General features: G+C 40.6%; 1 protein-coding gene across 1 annotated transcript in view; it reads left to right on the forward strand.

Annotated features, from left to right (window-relative positions):
- ddah1 (dimethylarginine dimethylaminohydrolase 1) overlaps window positions 1–17,341 on the forward strand; it is a 74,070-nt gene that overhangs the window by 35,945 nt on the left and 20,784 nt on the right. The window contains exon 2 of the mRNA XM_088313532.1: window positions 15,457–15,556. Within this exon, the coding sequence (XP_088169658.1) occupies window positions 15,457–15,556 (100 nt within the window). The remainder of the gene's footprint in view (window positions 1–15,456; window positions 15,557–17,341) is intronic.

Raw genomic sequence — 17,341 nt, forward strand, 5'->3', positions numbered from 1 at the left:
GCTTTAGACACCGGTTTTGCTGTATTTCAAATTTCGGTTGGCAGTTGCACATATGTTGAAATAATTTGTTAGACATCTCACTGTATTAATTTTCCTGCTTGATGTGAAGAGACATTCAGTACAATTGTTGCCAAAATATTTTGCATAAAACTGTATTTTTCTCATCTCTATTGACCCGTTTCTTTTTTTGACTTTTTTTTCCAGGTCATTACTTTGAATAGTCAACAAATAAAGAAATAATTATTCAATCAATTGAATACTTATATAATAATAAATTTTTCAACAATATCGCCCATTCCGAATATGTGATGTAAGTTCCAACATTTTCTTTCCTGTTTCCTGATTGTTATAGTAATCCTTTGATTAAGTATGACTTTTTTCAGTGATTTATTTCCATTAGTGTAGCATTTAACTTCCCTGGGTGAGCAGCTTCTAACATTCTCCTTCTCATCTCTTACTGTCATTTATCACAAATGCCTAAAGTTAATATTGTTTTCTTTCTCTCATGGAGAGAAAATGTGCATCAAGAGTTTCACACCATGCATGGAACGACTGTTAAGACCAGTGACAACATGCCCTCAGCAGCGAGCCAAACATAGCTGATACTCTTCATCTTTTCTTAAGCTCTCTTGCCCATCGTGCATGACCCTGATCTATGACTGTGAAATGAGTCATTACTCTTATCAGTGCGTGCACAAAGTCGGCATACTTATTCGTGTGCACTCAACAGTTGCTGATTACGTAGTTGGGGTCTGACTGAGCCGGAGTAAATGCACGTGGATGCATGTCTGACTATTTGAATGGCTGTTGGAGTGTGTATTGTCAAACTGCAGATGTCCTCTTGACTATAAGGGTGCATTCTGTGGCCTTGTGCCAGTGTGTGTCATGTTTTATTCCAGAGCCTGAGCATCAATCAGCAATCCATTTCTTTCAATATTTGCAAGATGCCGTAAGTGGCAGTCAGTAGGTTTACTTGAAGTTATTTCATCTAGAAAACATTTTAGGTTATTGCTGTATGTTAAGTTATGTATTGCTTTTTATGATGTTAGAAATCCTCTCATTCCAAATCCTCCCAAAGACATGTTTAGTGTGTCCATTGAAGAAAAGTACTCTGAGCTAGTTTTAATTTGGTGTTTAGCTAACGTTGACCACATCTCTCTTTCTATGGTTTGATATATTTGGTGCTTCTGAGTGTCATTACATTTTCTGTATCTTTTTATTCTGTTGAACCACAAATGTGAAGATTTTCCAACTTTGTGTCTAGGTCAGCGGTGCTCATTGCATCGATTTTGATGAACCAGTTGCTTGCCAAGGGAGTGTGGCTCCAACCCATAGCATTATCTTGTTCACTTTCATCCCTCCCAGTTTTATACTGTTGATATACTTAATACAAGAGCGCCCTGTTAACAGCAGCGAATTAGTTAAAAAAAAAAAGAAACCAAAATAATCGAAGTAGACCCTGTCATCTTCATTATTCGTTATGAACTTTGTCACTTGATTGACATACAAGTCAGCCAGCCATACACCTATCGAAAGCATCGTCACATGCACACACAATGGTGCTACACAGTAAATTTCATAGAGTATATTTTGCTCTAAAAAGACTGACAACCAGTCCAGTGTGGACTATTTGGTCACAGTAAACAGAGTACATTTTGAGAACAAAATATTCAGTGTAAAATTCTCAGAGTGAATTTTATCATTTTATTTTACTCTCGAATTTTACTCTATTTCCTGGGACCAAATATAGTCTATAGTCGGGGTACACTCTGGCCTGGTTGCCAGCCAATTGCAGGGCCCACAAAGACGAACAACGATCCGCGCTCACACTCAGACCGAGGGCCAAAATAAAATGTCCAATCAACGTATCATGCATGTCTTTGGAATGTGGGCGGAAACCGGAGTACCCAGAGAAAACCCACGCAGCCACGGGAAGAACATGCAAACTCCACATAGAAAGACCGGAACCCGGAATCAAACCTCTGTACTGTGTCCCACACGGTGCTTACCAGTCGCAGAGTAAAATATACTCTACGAAATTTACCCTCCAATATGTACATTACGCAATATTTGACACTTCCATCCATCCATCTTCTGTACCGCTTCTCCTCACTAGGGTTGCGGGGGGTGCTGGAGTCTATCCCAGCTATCTTTGGGCAGTAGGCGGGGGACACCCTGAACTGGTTGCCAGCCAATTGCAGGGCACACAAAGACGAACAACCATCCGCACTCACACTCATACCTAGGGGCAATTTAGAGCGTTCAATCGGCCTGCCATGCATGTTTTTGGAATGTGGGAGGAAACCGGAGTACCCGGAGGAAACCCACGCAAGCACGAGGAGAACATGCAAACTCCACACAGGATGGCCGTAGCCGGGATCGAACCCACGCCCGATGCTGTCTCTCACTGTGAGGCCATCGTGCTAACGAGTCGGCCACGTGCCGCCCAATATTTGACACTTGAGGGGGGAAAAAGTTCAAAGTGCTTGGTCCAAAAATGTTCTTCCCGTATTGATGTAGTAATCCTGCCTTCACGGCGCATACTCTTCAGTGCCTTCAGGAGAACAGCAGTATTAGAGCAGAGGCAACAAGAATTACAAAAATGTTCCAGATCAGACCTACCACCAGGAAGTTCACTGTGTTTGTGTGTGTTTCTGGCATGGACCAGTGGAATGGAATGATGTTCGCTCAAGAGGTACCCCAGGAGCTTTCTTTTAATATGACTTAAGCTTTCCTGATCCACTTCTGATGTTGCCATCGCTGCATAATCGCAAAATCTCACCGGCTGATTGTGCAAAATATTCTCCAGACACTTGTTCCTTCACAATACCTAAACACTCAAATGCACAAAACCTGAACGCCAAAGTAGTTAAACCCTTAGAAGGTAAAATGGCCAGTCAGTTTGATTGGCTTCCCTTTGCTGTTTCCCATCCAAATGTTTGGTATTTGTGTCTGGGGAAAGCGTCACACATGCATCCTCCACTTTGTTTTCAGAACTTCCACATAAGCATCCTGTCATCCTGACCGACCGGGTCCTTGCATTATGTAAAAAGGCAGCCATCTGTGCTTATGTTTTTCCACCTTGGTTTGGGGAAGTAGCTCAGCAATGTTAATGTTTTCAATGTCTGGTTATTAGGGTAAACCTTTTCCCCATTTTTCCCCATCACGCCTGATGGCTCCACATTTATGCTTTGCTTCAATGCAGATACAATGAAAATATACCCATATCAAAGAATGTGCGCATTGTTGTGTGATAAGCATGTGCTAGTCTGTGTGTGTTGATTTTGTGTGCACCTGAGCTCCCAGCTATGTGATCATGTCCACCCTCAGTCATTTAATAGACCCCTGCAGAAATGACCACTCACAGGAATCACAATAGCCCATTCTCCTCTCTTTATCACCAGGCAGCAATTATGTGCTACAGTGAGAAGCCGACAACTACACACACTCACCTACACGCACGCACACACACACTCACACAGAAAGTGCTTGATTACCAGTGCTAATTGATCGCCTTGCTTTGTAAGAACATTCCATAAAGCAAAGACCCATATAATTGCTTTTCATGGTAAGGACTGTGACATGCATTAGCAGCATGACCATTGGCATTTATAGACCCCACACCCATCTGACATTCTTAACCTACTTTTTCTTTCTTTGAATCTCTTGACATTGACAAATTCACTGCATAATATAAACGAGGTTAGTGTTAATGTAAGGAATAAACACCCATCTATTAAAGTCTATAGAGCCTGTACACCCACCTCAAAAAGGACTGGAGAGTGGGGGCCAATTCCTTTAGTTTTACCACCCAAAGACGTTTGAGTTTCAACTCTTATATGTAGGCTTTTAACTATAACAATAACTGCATTAAGCGCATGACCCACTAAAATAATTTCGTTTGCATTATTATTATTATTACGACGGTATTCCAGTGTTTCTTTCTCTGCAGCCATTTTCAGCTATTTGATTTGCTCTATAGGGTTTAAGTTTGGAGGTTTATTTGGTCAGTCTAAAACCGTACACTTCTTTCCTCTTCTCTTGCTGCAGGTTAAAAGCTCCCCAAATCATTGTGTTTGCATCTTTAAATTGGTGAACAATGCTTCTCCTGAGTTGATTTTTCTGCCGTCATTTTATCGTTGAAAATTTTGTGAGCCCATCCCAGATGCCAGACAAGCCCAACCCATGATATTACATTTATTGCAACTGTCCTTCTTCAGGTGACCACTTTTTTTAAACGGTACTCACTTTTTGCTTCATAAATCACTTCATGCGTAACGTAGTCTTACTTTAGGTTTGGCACTTACCTATACCCTGCTGGATTTAAGGATGAATGGAAGACCTTATGTGGTGACTATATTACAACTTCAAACAAATGTCAGGATAAAACTGAGATTCTTTGGATGGTCAGCGAAACTGATGTCTATTATTTTAAAGGTTTTTGCCTGTGAGTCAGACTCAGGAACAGAGAGGATAGATTCGCACCGGGATCATCAATGTAGTGCTCATGGCCATCAAGAGGTCCTGTTTCTTACCGGCCTGTTCTAGAAATCATCATTGATGGGACACTGCTTATCCTGAGCAGGGTCACAGGGGAGCGCTGGAGCCTATCCCAGCTGACTTCGGGTGAAAGGCACGGTGGATGGCTGATTAGCACGATAGCCTCACAATGCAGAGGTTGTAGGTTCGATTCCGGCCTTCCTGTGTGGAGTTTGCATTTTCTCCCCGTGCCTGTGTGGGTTTTCTCCGGGTACTCCGGTTTCCTCCCACATTCCAAAGACATGCATGGCAGGTTGATTGGACACTCTAAATTGCCCCTAGGTATGAATGTGAGCGCGGATGGTTGTTTGTCTCTGTGTGCCCTGCGATTGGCTGGCAACCTGTTCAGGGTGTCCCCCGCCTACTGCCTGAAGATAGCTGGAATAGGCTCCAGCACCCCCCGCGACCCTTGTGAGGAGAAGCGGTACAGATAATGGTTGGATGTTTAAAACTTCTTATCTACTTGCTTTTGTCAGCGAGCAATTTTAGGTCTTTTCACTCCTGCAAGTGGGAAAGCGCGAGAATGTAAGATGTTCACCAATCCCTGCTTGCTTTATTTACTTAGATAACCATGCAGTCAGTAAATATCCAAATCTATAAAAGATATTCAATACATCATGATTGTAACAATCGGGATTTTTTTACATGTACGCTTTTATTCTAAGCTTGGATTCCATCGTAGCCATGTCGTACAAAGTAATGACTGATTAAATCCGCCACTTTCAAATTCTGCCAGCTGACACGTTTTAGTAGATCGCTGCATTAGCAGACCGGACACGACTTGTGCTTCAATGCAACTTCAGGTATAGAGCTCTTTTATTTTATTTTTTTTAAGCTTTCAGGGTTATCAAGTTCTCCCTGGCGCAGGCTTTTCCGGAAGTTTGAATCTGTTTGGACAAGGTGCAGAATCAGTGAGCATATACATAAAAACATTTCACTCAGGTGAGACAGTCATGAACCATACACTCACTCACACTTGGATCTGGAATTTGCACTCCTGAGCCATCTGCACAGTGGAGTGAAAACATTCTCGCATGGGAAACTTGTTGTTTTCGCTCGCAAGTACAGCCACAGTCAAGTTTGCACATAGTCATTCATTCTTTGCAAGCTTAAGTTTCCATGTCGAAGCAAAGGCAATGCCGGAGGATATTTTCCTACCGCATCCCTCACTCAATGAGGTCACACCATTCAGAATCCAGAGAATGTCAGGAATGAAGAGGTTTAAGTACTTTGAGCAGCACTATATGTTATCAGATGGGAGGTGGTTGATTGAAATGAGCGAGGTTGTAATGTCATCCACTCGAGAGCTGAACTTGAAGATGGGTTGTGCTTGCATGCTTTTTTTCCTTTTTGTGTTCCATTTTTTGGACAAGCTCCAACATACTCTTTCTTTGGTATGAAATGAACGTATAGTACTCAATTATTGTTAAATATATCCTTATTTAACCCTAAACCATTGTGTGTATTCAAGTTGATTACTAAAGATATGCTTACACCGTCTGAAATTGCCATTCAAGGTGAACAACTTCACAAGTCTGCATGTCACCGGTGAAATATAGGCTGTGTTCTTAAAGGTAAAATAGGGCAAGTGTGGTAAATCTAATTCGATGAAATAATACCTTTTGTAAGCCTTGCAACTGATTTAAGACACAGGTGGGCCCCAGCCCCATGTAACAATCCCTATACAGTAATTGGTTCACTCATGAATAAGAGGCAATGGGATTCCATTCAGGAAATGTTTCAAAATATCAATGCATAGATGACTAATAAGAGAAATATATGAAATGTAACAGCAATTACAAACTCCACGAGACGACAACACTGAACCTTGGCATGACTGCAAAAGCTACAACACAACAACATTGAACGACAACGCTATTGCAAAACCACAATGGAAGTGACCTAAACTCCCAAGGGATGGGAAAAGACGTAAAGCTGGAATACTAATGTTGAACGTTACGTCCACAAGATATTATTCACACAATATTAACAATACTGTAACAAATTGGACGTGAGGAGTGTGCGACAAGGAAAGAAGCGGCTAGAGAAGAGACAGAGATCCATGTGTAATGATGTCAGATTGGGTTATTCAACCATGCTGTAACGATATGAAAGGAGATGACTAAACACACGTCTGACGTTGTGTCTTTTTAAAACGCTGCAATACTTTGAAAAGCACAGTGTAGATAAATGATTTATTTTTCCAACTTTGCTTATCAAAACCGCAAATAAACCCCTTGGTCTTCTTTTATGTTAATATTAACGCAACATTAGCAATGTCCAACACGTGACTGGCAAGTGACAGCTGTCCTCTCGCACAAGTCAAACCCGTCGTACGCACGGGACAAGCCAGGGAAATATCCTAAATAAATAATTGGAACAACGCAGCATAAATAATTTTTGACATTGCTACAGTGACACAAGCTCCAACAATAAAACAAGAGCGTTATTTTTATTACTTTTACAGCTTTACATCTGTTCCCATCCTGTAGGGGGTTCGGTTTCTTGTATTGTGGCTTTTGCAATAGTGCTGTAGTTCAATCCTGTTGTGTTGTGGCTTTTGCAGTTATGCCGAGGTTCAGTGTTGTTGTCTTGAGGTGTTTGCAATTGTTGGGACCTTTCTCGGCCACTGTACAAAACCAATTAAGTGGTTAAAAAATGGATGGCTAATTTAAAATAAAGTGGTGGTGGAAATTAGAATTTGAAATGAGATAATAACCAAGGGAATGTAAGACTGCTAACTTTCAAGGCTGACAATTCCAGTAACTCTTAGTATGGCTGCATCTCTTTGGTGGTTGCCTTCATTGCAGAAATGTCTTCATTTTGTCCCATCCAAACTGGCCGAATTAGACTTTTATTTATTTTTGCCAACAACAGGTAACCTAATACCTTTATCAAAATCAGACGACTAATTTTTCCCTGTAAGTTTCATAAATCCAGAATTCCTTCAGATTTGAAAAGGCCAGTGACTGATGTCTGGTTGTGTAATCACCTTCTCTGTGTAGTATGCCAAGTGTAAGCAAGGGGGATTCAAAAATGACAGCCTAATCAGTGCCCTTCACAATGGTTAGACAAATGTATCATTCCCCGCGCCTGACAGTTACACAAGTGTGTTTAATTATGGCAACATTCTTTACAAGGTCCTTACTTACAGTCTGTCAGTCAACTGTTGGATTATACAATAACTGGTATGTTGAAAAGAAAACACACACAAAATGATCTGTGGATGGTCTGTCTTCATACTTAAGTCGAATAATGAAAACCTGCTTGAATTATTTGATTAAAAATAATCAGGGTCAGTGTTGATGCAGTCAAAACATTTCTTGCAGTAGCAGCTAAAATTCATTTTAGATATGTATGTATTTTAATTATTGAATAAGCGAACCATTTATTTTTTTTTGGGGGAGGGGAGACTTTCAATTGTCCAGACAAACTGAGTGGGTGGGAGATCAGGGTTGGTACTCTTGATTTCTTCTCTCTTTTATAGGGATCAGGCAGAGATGTTTGCTATTCCCTCAAGTGTCTGGAAAATGGGTTGTTTCCATTACGGTCTGTCTCGTTTCACTGCAGCAGTGGTAATGTTATTGAGTGGAAGCTCAGGGGTGCTCTGTGGCCTTGTGAGCCCAGCGCACGGCAGAGGAGGCCATCATAGACACACATATGGGTTACATTTAGAGCTTCAAAGACAACGTTGGAATTAACTAACTACTGGCAAAGTTATCATAAGGTGAAGGAAAATAGATTGTGTTTACTTTAAACTAGCTCCAAATTCTAAGAACTCTGTACTTGTTGAATTAATTCTGCTAATTGATTTCTTTCTGAAACAAAAGTTACTTTTTATAGTGAAGTAGTGATGAACTCACTATATTTGACCTACCGGGCAGCCTTGGCTCAGGAGGTAGAGCGGGTCATGCAGTAACTGTTGTAAGTAAATGTTGGCTGGGTGAATCCTTCTCTGTCAGAGTCATATGTCCTTGTGTACTTCTGCAACATTCTTCACCCACTTTGCCTCCATTGTCACTCACACTGGCGTACGGCTGGGTGTGAATGTTTGTTGGTTCTCAAAGGGGCCGTAGGCAGAAACTGGCAGCCATGGTTCCGTCAGACTCCCCAAGGGCACCTGTGGCAACAGATAGGGCTGTCACAAACGATTATTTTGCTAGTCGACTAATCCCCAAGAGTAGTCACTATTAGGTCCCAAATGGATAAGGCAGTATGGTGACCTTTAGACAGAGCACATGTGTCAGATGTGTCTGTCCTGTCTCACATTTGGTTCAAAGATTCATTATATTTAGCGTAATATTTTGGGTAAATCTACTACAGAAAATAATCTTACTGCTCTTCTTATAAACTGTGGGTAAACACACTGCATGGATTATTGTGATGTTGGCAACATGTTTTATTTTGTGTCACGTTCAGAATAAGCTCTTGATTGACCACCGTTTACCAGTCTCTGCGTATAATCTTTGGCTGGCTGTAGAGGGAAGTTTACTGAATTGATTGAGAGATGGACTTTCCTGAAAACATTACCGAATTTCAGGCAAAAGTCTAGCATTGGACAGTGCCATCATTCTTTCTAAGCCAAACTGGCTGCCTCTTAAAGTTTATTTATTAAATCCTTGAAAGCGGATTGATTTATAAATTACTGAATAAAGTTTATCCTGTGTCTTATTTCTACTTGAACTTGTTGGTTTTTTTCTCACAGACAGACTATTGGGTTGTTATTTACCTAACATGTTACAGTGACAGTCACCCACAAAGAAGAAATAAATCCATAAAGCCTTTCTGGACCTAGACGTACAACACACTGACAACAGAAACATTAAAATAATAGTACACCGGAAACCCAGACAAACCCACCAATACCTCCTCTAGACATCCGGACACCCTGTGATCCACAAAACGTCAATTATTAAAACACTACACTAACACGCAACAATAGTCACAGACTCGGAAGACAGCGTACAGGAGGAAAAACACACACATGCACTGAAAAAAATGCAAAACATCTGCAATACCACATACAAAATACAATGCCGATCATGCAATAAAACATACATCGGGGAGACAAGGAGGAATTTCACTACAAGAAAAAAAGAACATAAAAATTAATGCGAGAAGGAGAGACCAACCAGATGAACAATCGCATTAATAGAAAAGACACAACAGGAGCCCCACGAGTCAGCCGTCACCAATCACTGCAAAAGAGACAATCACAAAAGAAAGGCCAGTCATCCGCGCCGTAGACAACACATCATTGCTGGATCAGGGAGGCCATTAAAATCAGGAAGCGAGACCCCAGGACCACCAACAGGGATGGGGAAGCATATATGTTCTCTGACACCTGGAGTGTCATCCTGGAGGCGCCGAACAGACAGCGGAGGGCGTGATTCTGACAGGTGGGTCACACCTTCATCGAACATCTGCTGATAAAGACGAGTCACAAGACACCACCTTGTGACACTGTAGAAGGTGAAAGACTGCCACATTTTGCAATAAATGATGGCGAGCTCGATAAATGGATGGCTACTGTAGATCACATGGTTTTGTCAGGCAGATGACCAGATCTGTCCCGGCTGGTTAGCATCTGACCGCTTGCTTCATGCAATGACGGAAAACAACTGTCTGGAAAAGCACATAATTGCCAATATTTGGGAAATCTTTTGGCCCATTGTTTTTTTCCCCTTTCAAGATTAGAACACATCGTCCTTTTCTTAGTTTTCCACTTCAGACCCTTGCTTGCATCTCACGTTACAGGGCTGTTTTGGGAAATCCCTCATAATAGGCATTTAGTCTAGTCTTTCCTGGGCAAACCCTCATGCTTTTTTCTTTTTTCCACTTTGGGACCCATCCATCACATTCTTTTAAAAAGAAGTGGGCGTAACCATGTGGTATGATGGTGTTTTTTTTTTGTTTTTTTTTTCAGTGGCACGCACTCCAGGCTGTTTTTAGTATTCTGAACAAAGCAAAGAGAATCCACCTCTGGAACATTTGAGCAATGATAAGAATGCTGATATAAAAAGGCATCAAGATATTTTCTTTAATCTTGGCACAATATGCTCCAAGGCTTTGAAAGGTGGTTAGACGTGGAAGTTATATAAGCTTGCAACAAACAGGACACATAATAGATGAATAAGGATTTTTGTTTGAAAAGAAAAGCCCTTGCCAGTGCCTCTCATATCCAGTGAGGTCTGTATTCTCTGACTCGACTTGGGTTCCTTTCTTCACAACCTATTAGGTTCCTCTTTCTCAGAACAACACGCATGTAAGGGAATCCCTGTGTGGGAGGAAAGTGATCAAAATGGGAAGCCTTCAACTCGAGCTTAATCTTGACATTGTTTTTCTGTCTGTTGATCAAATGCTGCCCTTCCTTTCTTGAATCCTGGTGCTCTCCACTTTCTCCAGTGAACAAATCAAAACACGTTTATCTCTCCACACGGAAGGTCTTGCTCCAAGAAGCACTATTTCAAACCATGTTTGGTTAGACATTCTCTCCTACAGTATATACTGCACCGCACGAATTTTGGAATGATTTTAAAATCTGGGAGCTTTGGGTATTTTTGCTTTGGTTTTGTGAGGCCTCAAGTGGCTGATCTAAACCAAACACAATGGGAATTCCTTCTCATAGACTCAATTGAATTGTCTCTGGTTCATGTGAGAAGGGTGCCAAGTTTTGATTCTGTAAGGGTAATAATCAGTGGTTAACCACAGCGCTCGGAAATCATGACCGGTTATGGGTAAAATAACTTCTCGTGACAGTTGTCAGGAATTCCACTTTCCATTCATTTTGTCCTCTAACACGACCATATGTGCTTCCAATAACCCTCGCTGGCAGATGCACATGAAAAGCACATGACAGTAACACAACACTTTTTCTTTTCCACAACTAGGTTGATGTGTACAACTATCTGTAGTACTGTGCACAACCATCCCCATATTGTTTGAAGGCCAGATAATCATTTTTCATCATTCAACTTCCGGTGTATATTCTTGTTCTTAATCGACTTTGTCTTCTCTTACTGAAGTATTTTTGCCCTAGGGACTCCCTAAAATGTAAGAAAACACAGTTATTCCTTTGAAACTGGTGGACATTAGGTCTTGTGAGGTGTGATGGAATGCAACAGGATGACATATTCATACTGCATACTCCCCCACCCCATTTTTGAGAGCAATATAAATGAGGTCATTGATGAAATCAATGTTCTAAAGGAAACTGACCGAAAACATTATTGCACTCATGTTACACCATACAATTGAATTGAACAGGATTATACGAGCACCTCACAAAATATAATCACTTAATAAGCAGCATATTTGATCCTGTGATTTAATTTGAACATGAATGTTTGATATGGACCAATTTAAAAAATATATATTTTCTCAATTGCTGGTGATGATAATTTCATAGCTAACTCATTCACTGCCTTGGACATGTTTATCAACCGTTCACTGCCATCAACATATAAATACATAAAGTATGTTTTCCTATAGGCAGTCTTAGAAGAGTAGCCAGTTTGTTTGTTTGAGTAGCAAGTTTAAACCACTGTAGTGACGTCTGGAGCTCGTGGCTTTGTGTCGTTAAGCACTTTTTCTCTCTATCAAACATTATATCGAAGGCATTTTCTATTGATATCGATCATGTGACGATCACAATAAATCTTCTTGATATTGAATTATCATCCCGGCCCTTAATATATATATTTATATTATATATATATATATATATATGTATATATATATATATATATATATATATGTATGTATATATATGTATAATTAACCATTATTATTATTGTAATTGTATTATTATTTACATATTTTTATTAATCAGAAATAGGGCTGAAACAGGTCCTCCAGTAATTCGAGTATTAATTTATTTTTTTTTTTTTAAATCCTTAAAACAATTTCCCTAAATTGAGTACCCGTTTACGTGCACACTGTCAGGAAGAAGTAGTCAAGCTAACAGCAACGATTGTTCATGACATTAATGAGTGGCCAACGCGGTAAGAAGGCCAACTTCAAAATAAACTTTAGTTATCAAATTATATATGAACATCAAGGTTAGGTACGCTTTTATATTCAAGTTGTTCCTGGCATCATGCCGTGGCATAATGGCTAACTTGACACCTTTTCCAGCCTGTTTGGGAGGTTGTTCTGCTGACAGCCTGACATAGTCTCTGTTCCTACTGATCACGTTTTAATAAACCAAATCTGTCTGTCTGTTTCAGTATTTGCTATTTTCTCACCGGTACTTTCCTCTTTGGAAATGTGTCCAAGGACCATAGTGCTGAATATTCCTCTTTGGAATCTTGATGTCCCATGAGTCCTAAATGAAAGGAGTCTGAGAGTACAATGCATTTGGCTGAAATTTCTAATTTACGGAGGCAGGCTGCCAAGTCGTTGTGGTTGATGTGGTGTGAGGGTCTCCAGTCTTGCAACTGTTAACTGTGCTTGGCTTCATATTGACCTACTTCTCAACATTTATGTAATGCTGTTAAGCAAGGTGGGGGTGTTGCATGATGGGAGGGTGTCATGGCTTGGTTAACCACAGGTATGTTCCTACATCCACCAAGGATTTGTTTGGTTTAGGCTAAGGCATGCCATGGTGAGTTGCTTTTGCATACGACTCAATGAGTGGTTGGCATTACAGACTTAGGTTCTTGTGATAGGGTACTTGTACTTTTTCTTTCGGTGTTTTGTCTTAAACTGGGTAAAACATGTGCTTTCAGCCTGTTCCTCATTCAATTTCAAGGAAGTAGACACTATTATGAACACGGGCCAATTTTAAAACCATATTTCCCTCCAAATCACATTTATCAACGCAATATATACTTAAAATAATAGCTTATAAGGTTACTTTTATGACTGAAAGATTTCAGTCAACTGATTTACTTCAATCAGTTTGTCAGCCTGTCCGTTAGTTAGTTAGTTAGTTCGTTTGTTACATTTGTTAGCAGATTCAAAAGAAAATATACAAGAAAAAATGTCCCAAGATCTCGGCAGGAAACCTGCTGCAAAAAAGGCACGTTTCTTGCTCTCCTCTCGAAGCTAGGATGACTCTTGGGAATGCAGTTGTTGCCTTCCAAATGCACTGTTTTCTACAGACAGACGGTCCTTTTTAGCAGAATGTGATATCCTCAAGTACCAGGCAAACAAGAACGTATAGAAAGGGACCATAAAAAGCCCCAATAAAAGGCTGGTTCTTTTACCTCTGTATCCCTTGTTCTGAGATGGAACGACAGGAATGTGGTCTTGCAAACCAACTGGCCAGAAAAGACCGTAATGAATTTTAAAAGCCCTAAAAGGCCTTTTTCATTTAAAGCAGGGTGCAGGCTAACCTTGCGTTGCCTCGCCAAGCTTAAAGAAGCAAAAGGAGATAGAATGGTTTTACAGAGGGTACAAAGAGGGGCCTGCGAAATGAGTTGGCACCCAGGGAGGCTGAGCCATTGGGTGTTTCTCACATTGAGAGATAATCAGCTTGCAGCCTGGCGTGCCAGTTAGAGCATTTCTCAACCTGCCAGAGAGGGTAATGTGGTAGACACCAAAAAAATTGAGGGAATAAACAAGGCGAGTCTGAGAATGGTGGTGGCCTATGAGCAAAAACAAAGCTTTCCCCTTAGGAAATATTAAAGTAGCAGTTGTAAACTGTTTAATCCAATGTGGTGAATTGAGCAAGATGTCTGAAAAAGCCAAGCCAATGAATGCTAAACACTAAGAGCCATTCAGCATCAGACATTTTGTTTCTCTTTTTGGGCAAGAAATATAAGCCTTTTTCTCAGCACTATGAGGAAAAACGGGGGGCTAAAAATCATTTATCGCTTATCAGTGGAAATGCCTTGCTTCTTGGGTGACGCAACCCTTTGTGTAAACCAGTAGATATTTTGGTGTGTGTACTGTACTGTTAATGCAATGCCAAAGGAATAACACAACTACAAATTTAAGTGGTTGGTGCCACACCATGTCTTGGAAAATATCCATTATATCTTAATGAAGTGAAACCAGGAAGCGAATGATTATGTTCTAAGACCAACTGCTGTCTTGGCTTCCCTTCCGAAAATGTCTGATATGTAATTACATGGAAACATGTGCATATTCACTTTTTGTATTGTTATTTGGAAAGTGCATGGCAGTCTACCTGAATGACCTAATGCTGTAGCCTTGCATAAATAAGTGGAAGCAGAAACATTGTGTTGGCCAAGAAGCACAATGAACAGGCTGAGGTCATAATGAGATAGGGCTTGTGGAAACACTGATGCTCTCACTAACATGCCTGGCCTTGGAAATGACTCCTGTAGGACCCCCTACCCCCCAATTCAGGACAGTAAAATCACACTGGGCGGTCAGGCAGGAGAGCAGATCAGCCATGGAGCAGACAAACAAAGACCTGCTCCCCTCAAGGTCTGAGTTCACGTAGAGGACACACAGCTAAACACTGACTTTTCTCATTTTCCATCTCAGGAACGCATGTCAAAATATACCCCTATATACATCTTGTCATTTTTTTCCACAAATACTAAAGAGAAAGAAAAAGAAGAATGACCCAGAACATAAGGGGAAGCTAATTCATTTTGGGTTCAGGTTTGATGTGGTTTTATCTGGAATCAACACATTATAATCTGTAAAACATATTTATGAAATGACATCATTTTGTGGCTCATTACAATGATGTCATCGCAAAAAGAAGCATTTGTTTCAAGCATCTGGTGTCACAGGAACCAACCCGCTGTTAAGTAATCCAGCAAGAGCTTTCAGAGTTCTTTTTGTCATTCTGTTTACGGATTGTTAACTAAAGTGTATAAAATTCACCATGAAGATAACAAATTTCTTGGAGTGTGTCTCAGTTAGATTACTCTCCCATTGATTTGTTGATAACAGTAGCTGATTTATGTATTTTGCTTTGTGTCCTTGTTGTTCCAGACAGAGGTGATGAAAGGTGCCTTGAAGGCTCTGAATCTGAACATTGTGGAAATGACTGATGAGAATGCCACATTGGACGGAGGAGATGTCCTTTTCACAGGTAAATGAGTTATCCTTAATCTTAGATGCAATCATATTATTCATCAGGCCCGAGATGCTTTTTCGGTGACATCATTACATTCCCATTAGAACTAAAGGAATTTGCATGTAGTTATTTATGTGTGTGTGTGCGTGTGTATGTGGGTGGTTGTGACTGCTGGGAGAAACACAAACAGCAGCTGCGCTGATCTGAATCTGAGCATTAATTACGTTGCAAAAAAATGAGAACATTGACAAACGAGACAAAACAAAGCTGACACATTGAGGCATGGCGTTATCTGCAACCAGTGGTGTTCCGTCAGAGCCTTCAAAACTACTCTGCAGGCCCAAACAATATCAGAATCGTTAGCTACATTTACAACTTAAATTAAAATAATTTCTTTCTAACAGTGTTCATCTTCATTTCATTGCATGTGTCTTGGCCGCGCAGCTCCCAGTTGTTTGCAGGTAAATTGTTTTTGGGTCCAATCAGATAAAGATTTCAGCTATGATGTGATGCCATGCACATATTATTTTGTACAAGACCTTCAGAACCTCGAGTGCATGCGCTGACCACACACACTGTAGAAATCACTGGTTCTTCTTTTAAAAATCATAACTAGGTCGCATTTACCTGCCTACCTGAACCTAAAATGATGGACGAGACTCGGGCATCGGTTGACTACCGCATAACCCGAGGACCGCCTGTATATGCAGAGACAAGAAAAATAAATGACAGAAACATTGTTAATCTATGTAACTAGCATAATAACACATCAAAGTTTGAGAACCGTTAAAATAATTTCCCCGGTAGTTCTAGTGTCAAATGTGCTCACCGTGTCAATCTTAGGTTAAGTTATCAGTTAACATGGTTTATAGCTTATTCACCGCCACAAAGACGATGACTACAGTCTTACGAGTGGTCAATACACTTACCAGATACTTCCTCGCTTTCTTGTTGCACCTTTTTGCCCACTATTAGAAGTTGGTTGGGTTGTTTGCCTCTTGGTCTCACAGACCGCAGTGACATGCTGTCCCGCTTTAGTTTTATTTCACCACGCTGAGTGTGTCCATCTGCTTGTGCTGCTTGCTGCATGACATAAATGAGCAACTCCCCATGTTTACCTGTGTAAATGGGAGCCAGACGTGTTGAGTGTTCAACAAAGTGCAACGAATTGGGTTATCTGTTCTTGTATTGATATTTGTGTTTCGCTGAGTTGTTTTTTTTCAGATATTTGTGAATGCAGAGCGCGACTCGCTGGATGGCAGGTGCGTGCGAAAGAGGGAATTTAATGGAGGTCTGACGTGTCTTTTAAAAACGCTACAAAAGTCAGAAAAAGTACAATAATATCTGGACCGAGGCCAATCATAGGAGTGTAGTGCCCTTCGTTAACTCTAATTTTCTGCACCTAGGTTCCATCCTACAAAAACATGGAATTTCTTTCCATTGCTATGCGGATGACAGTTAGATCTATATCCCGCTGAGCAAAAAAGACGCTCTCTCTCCTTGAGACCACTTTTTTCCTGTCTAGAGCAAATCTAAACCTGGATGTCACTTAATTTCTTGAATTTCAACAAAAACAAAACAGAAGTTATGGTATTCGGTCCCAGTGGCCCTTCTACTTTCAACCCTGTTGACCTTGGCCCCGTGGCATTTTACCGAAAGCCAGCAGTCTCGAACTTGAGTTTTAAATTGGACAGTGATTTTAAATTAGGCAGCTGGCTTTCTTTCCCTCGCAGCAATTAGAAACATGCCATCCATGCCCTCATTACATCTCGGCTTGATTACTCTAATGCACTTTACTTT

The sequence above is a fragment of the Idiotropiscis lumnitzeri genome, chromosome 13 (genome assembly GCF_059441095.1).
Source record: "Idiotropiscis lumnitzeri isolate Australia: NSW breed Sydney's pygmy pipehorse chromosome 13, RoL_Ilum_1.0, whole genome shotgun sequence".
In the NCBI taxonomy this organism is placed as follows: Eukaryota; Metazoa; Chordata; class Actinopteri; order Syngnathiformes; family Syngnathidae; genus Idiotropiscis; species Idiotropiscis lumnitzeri.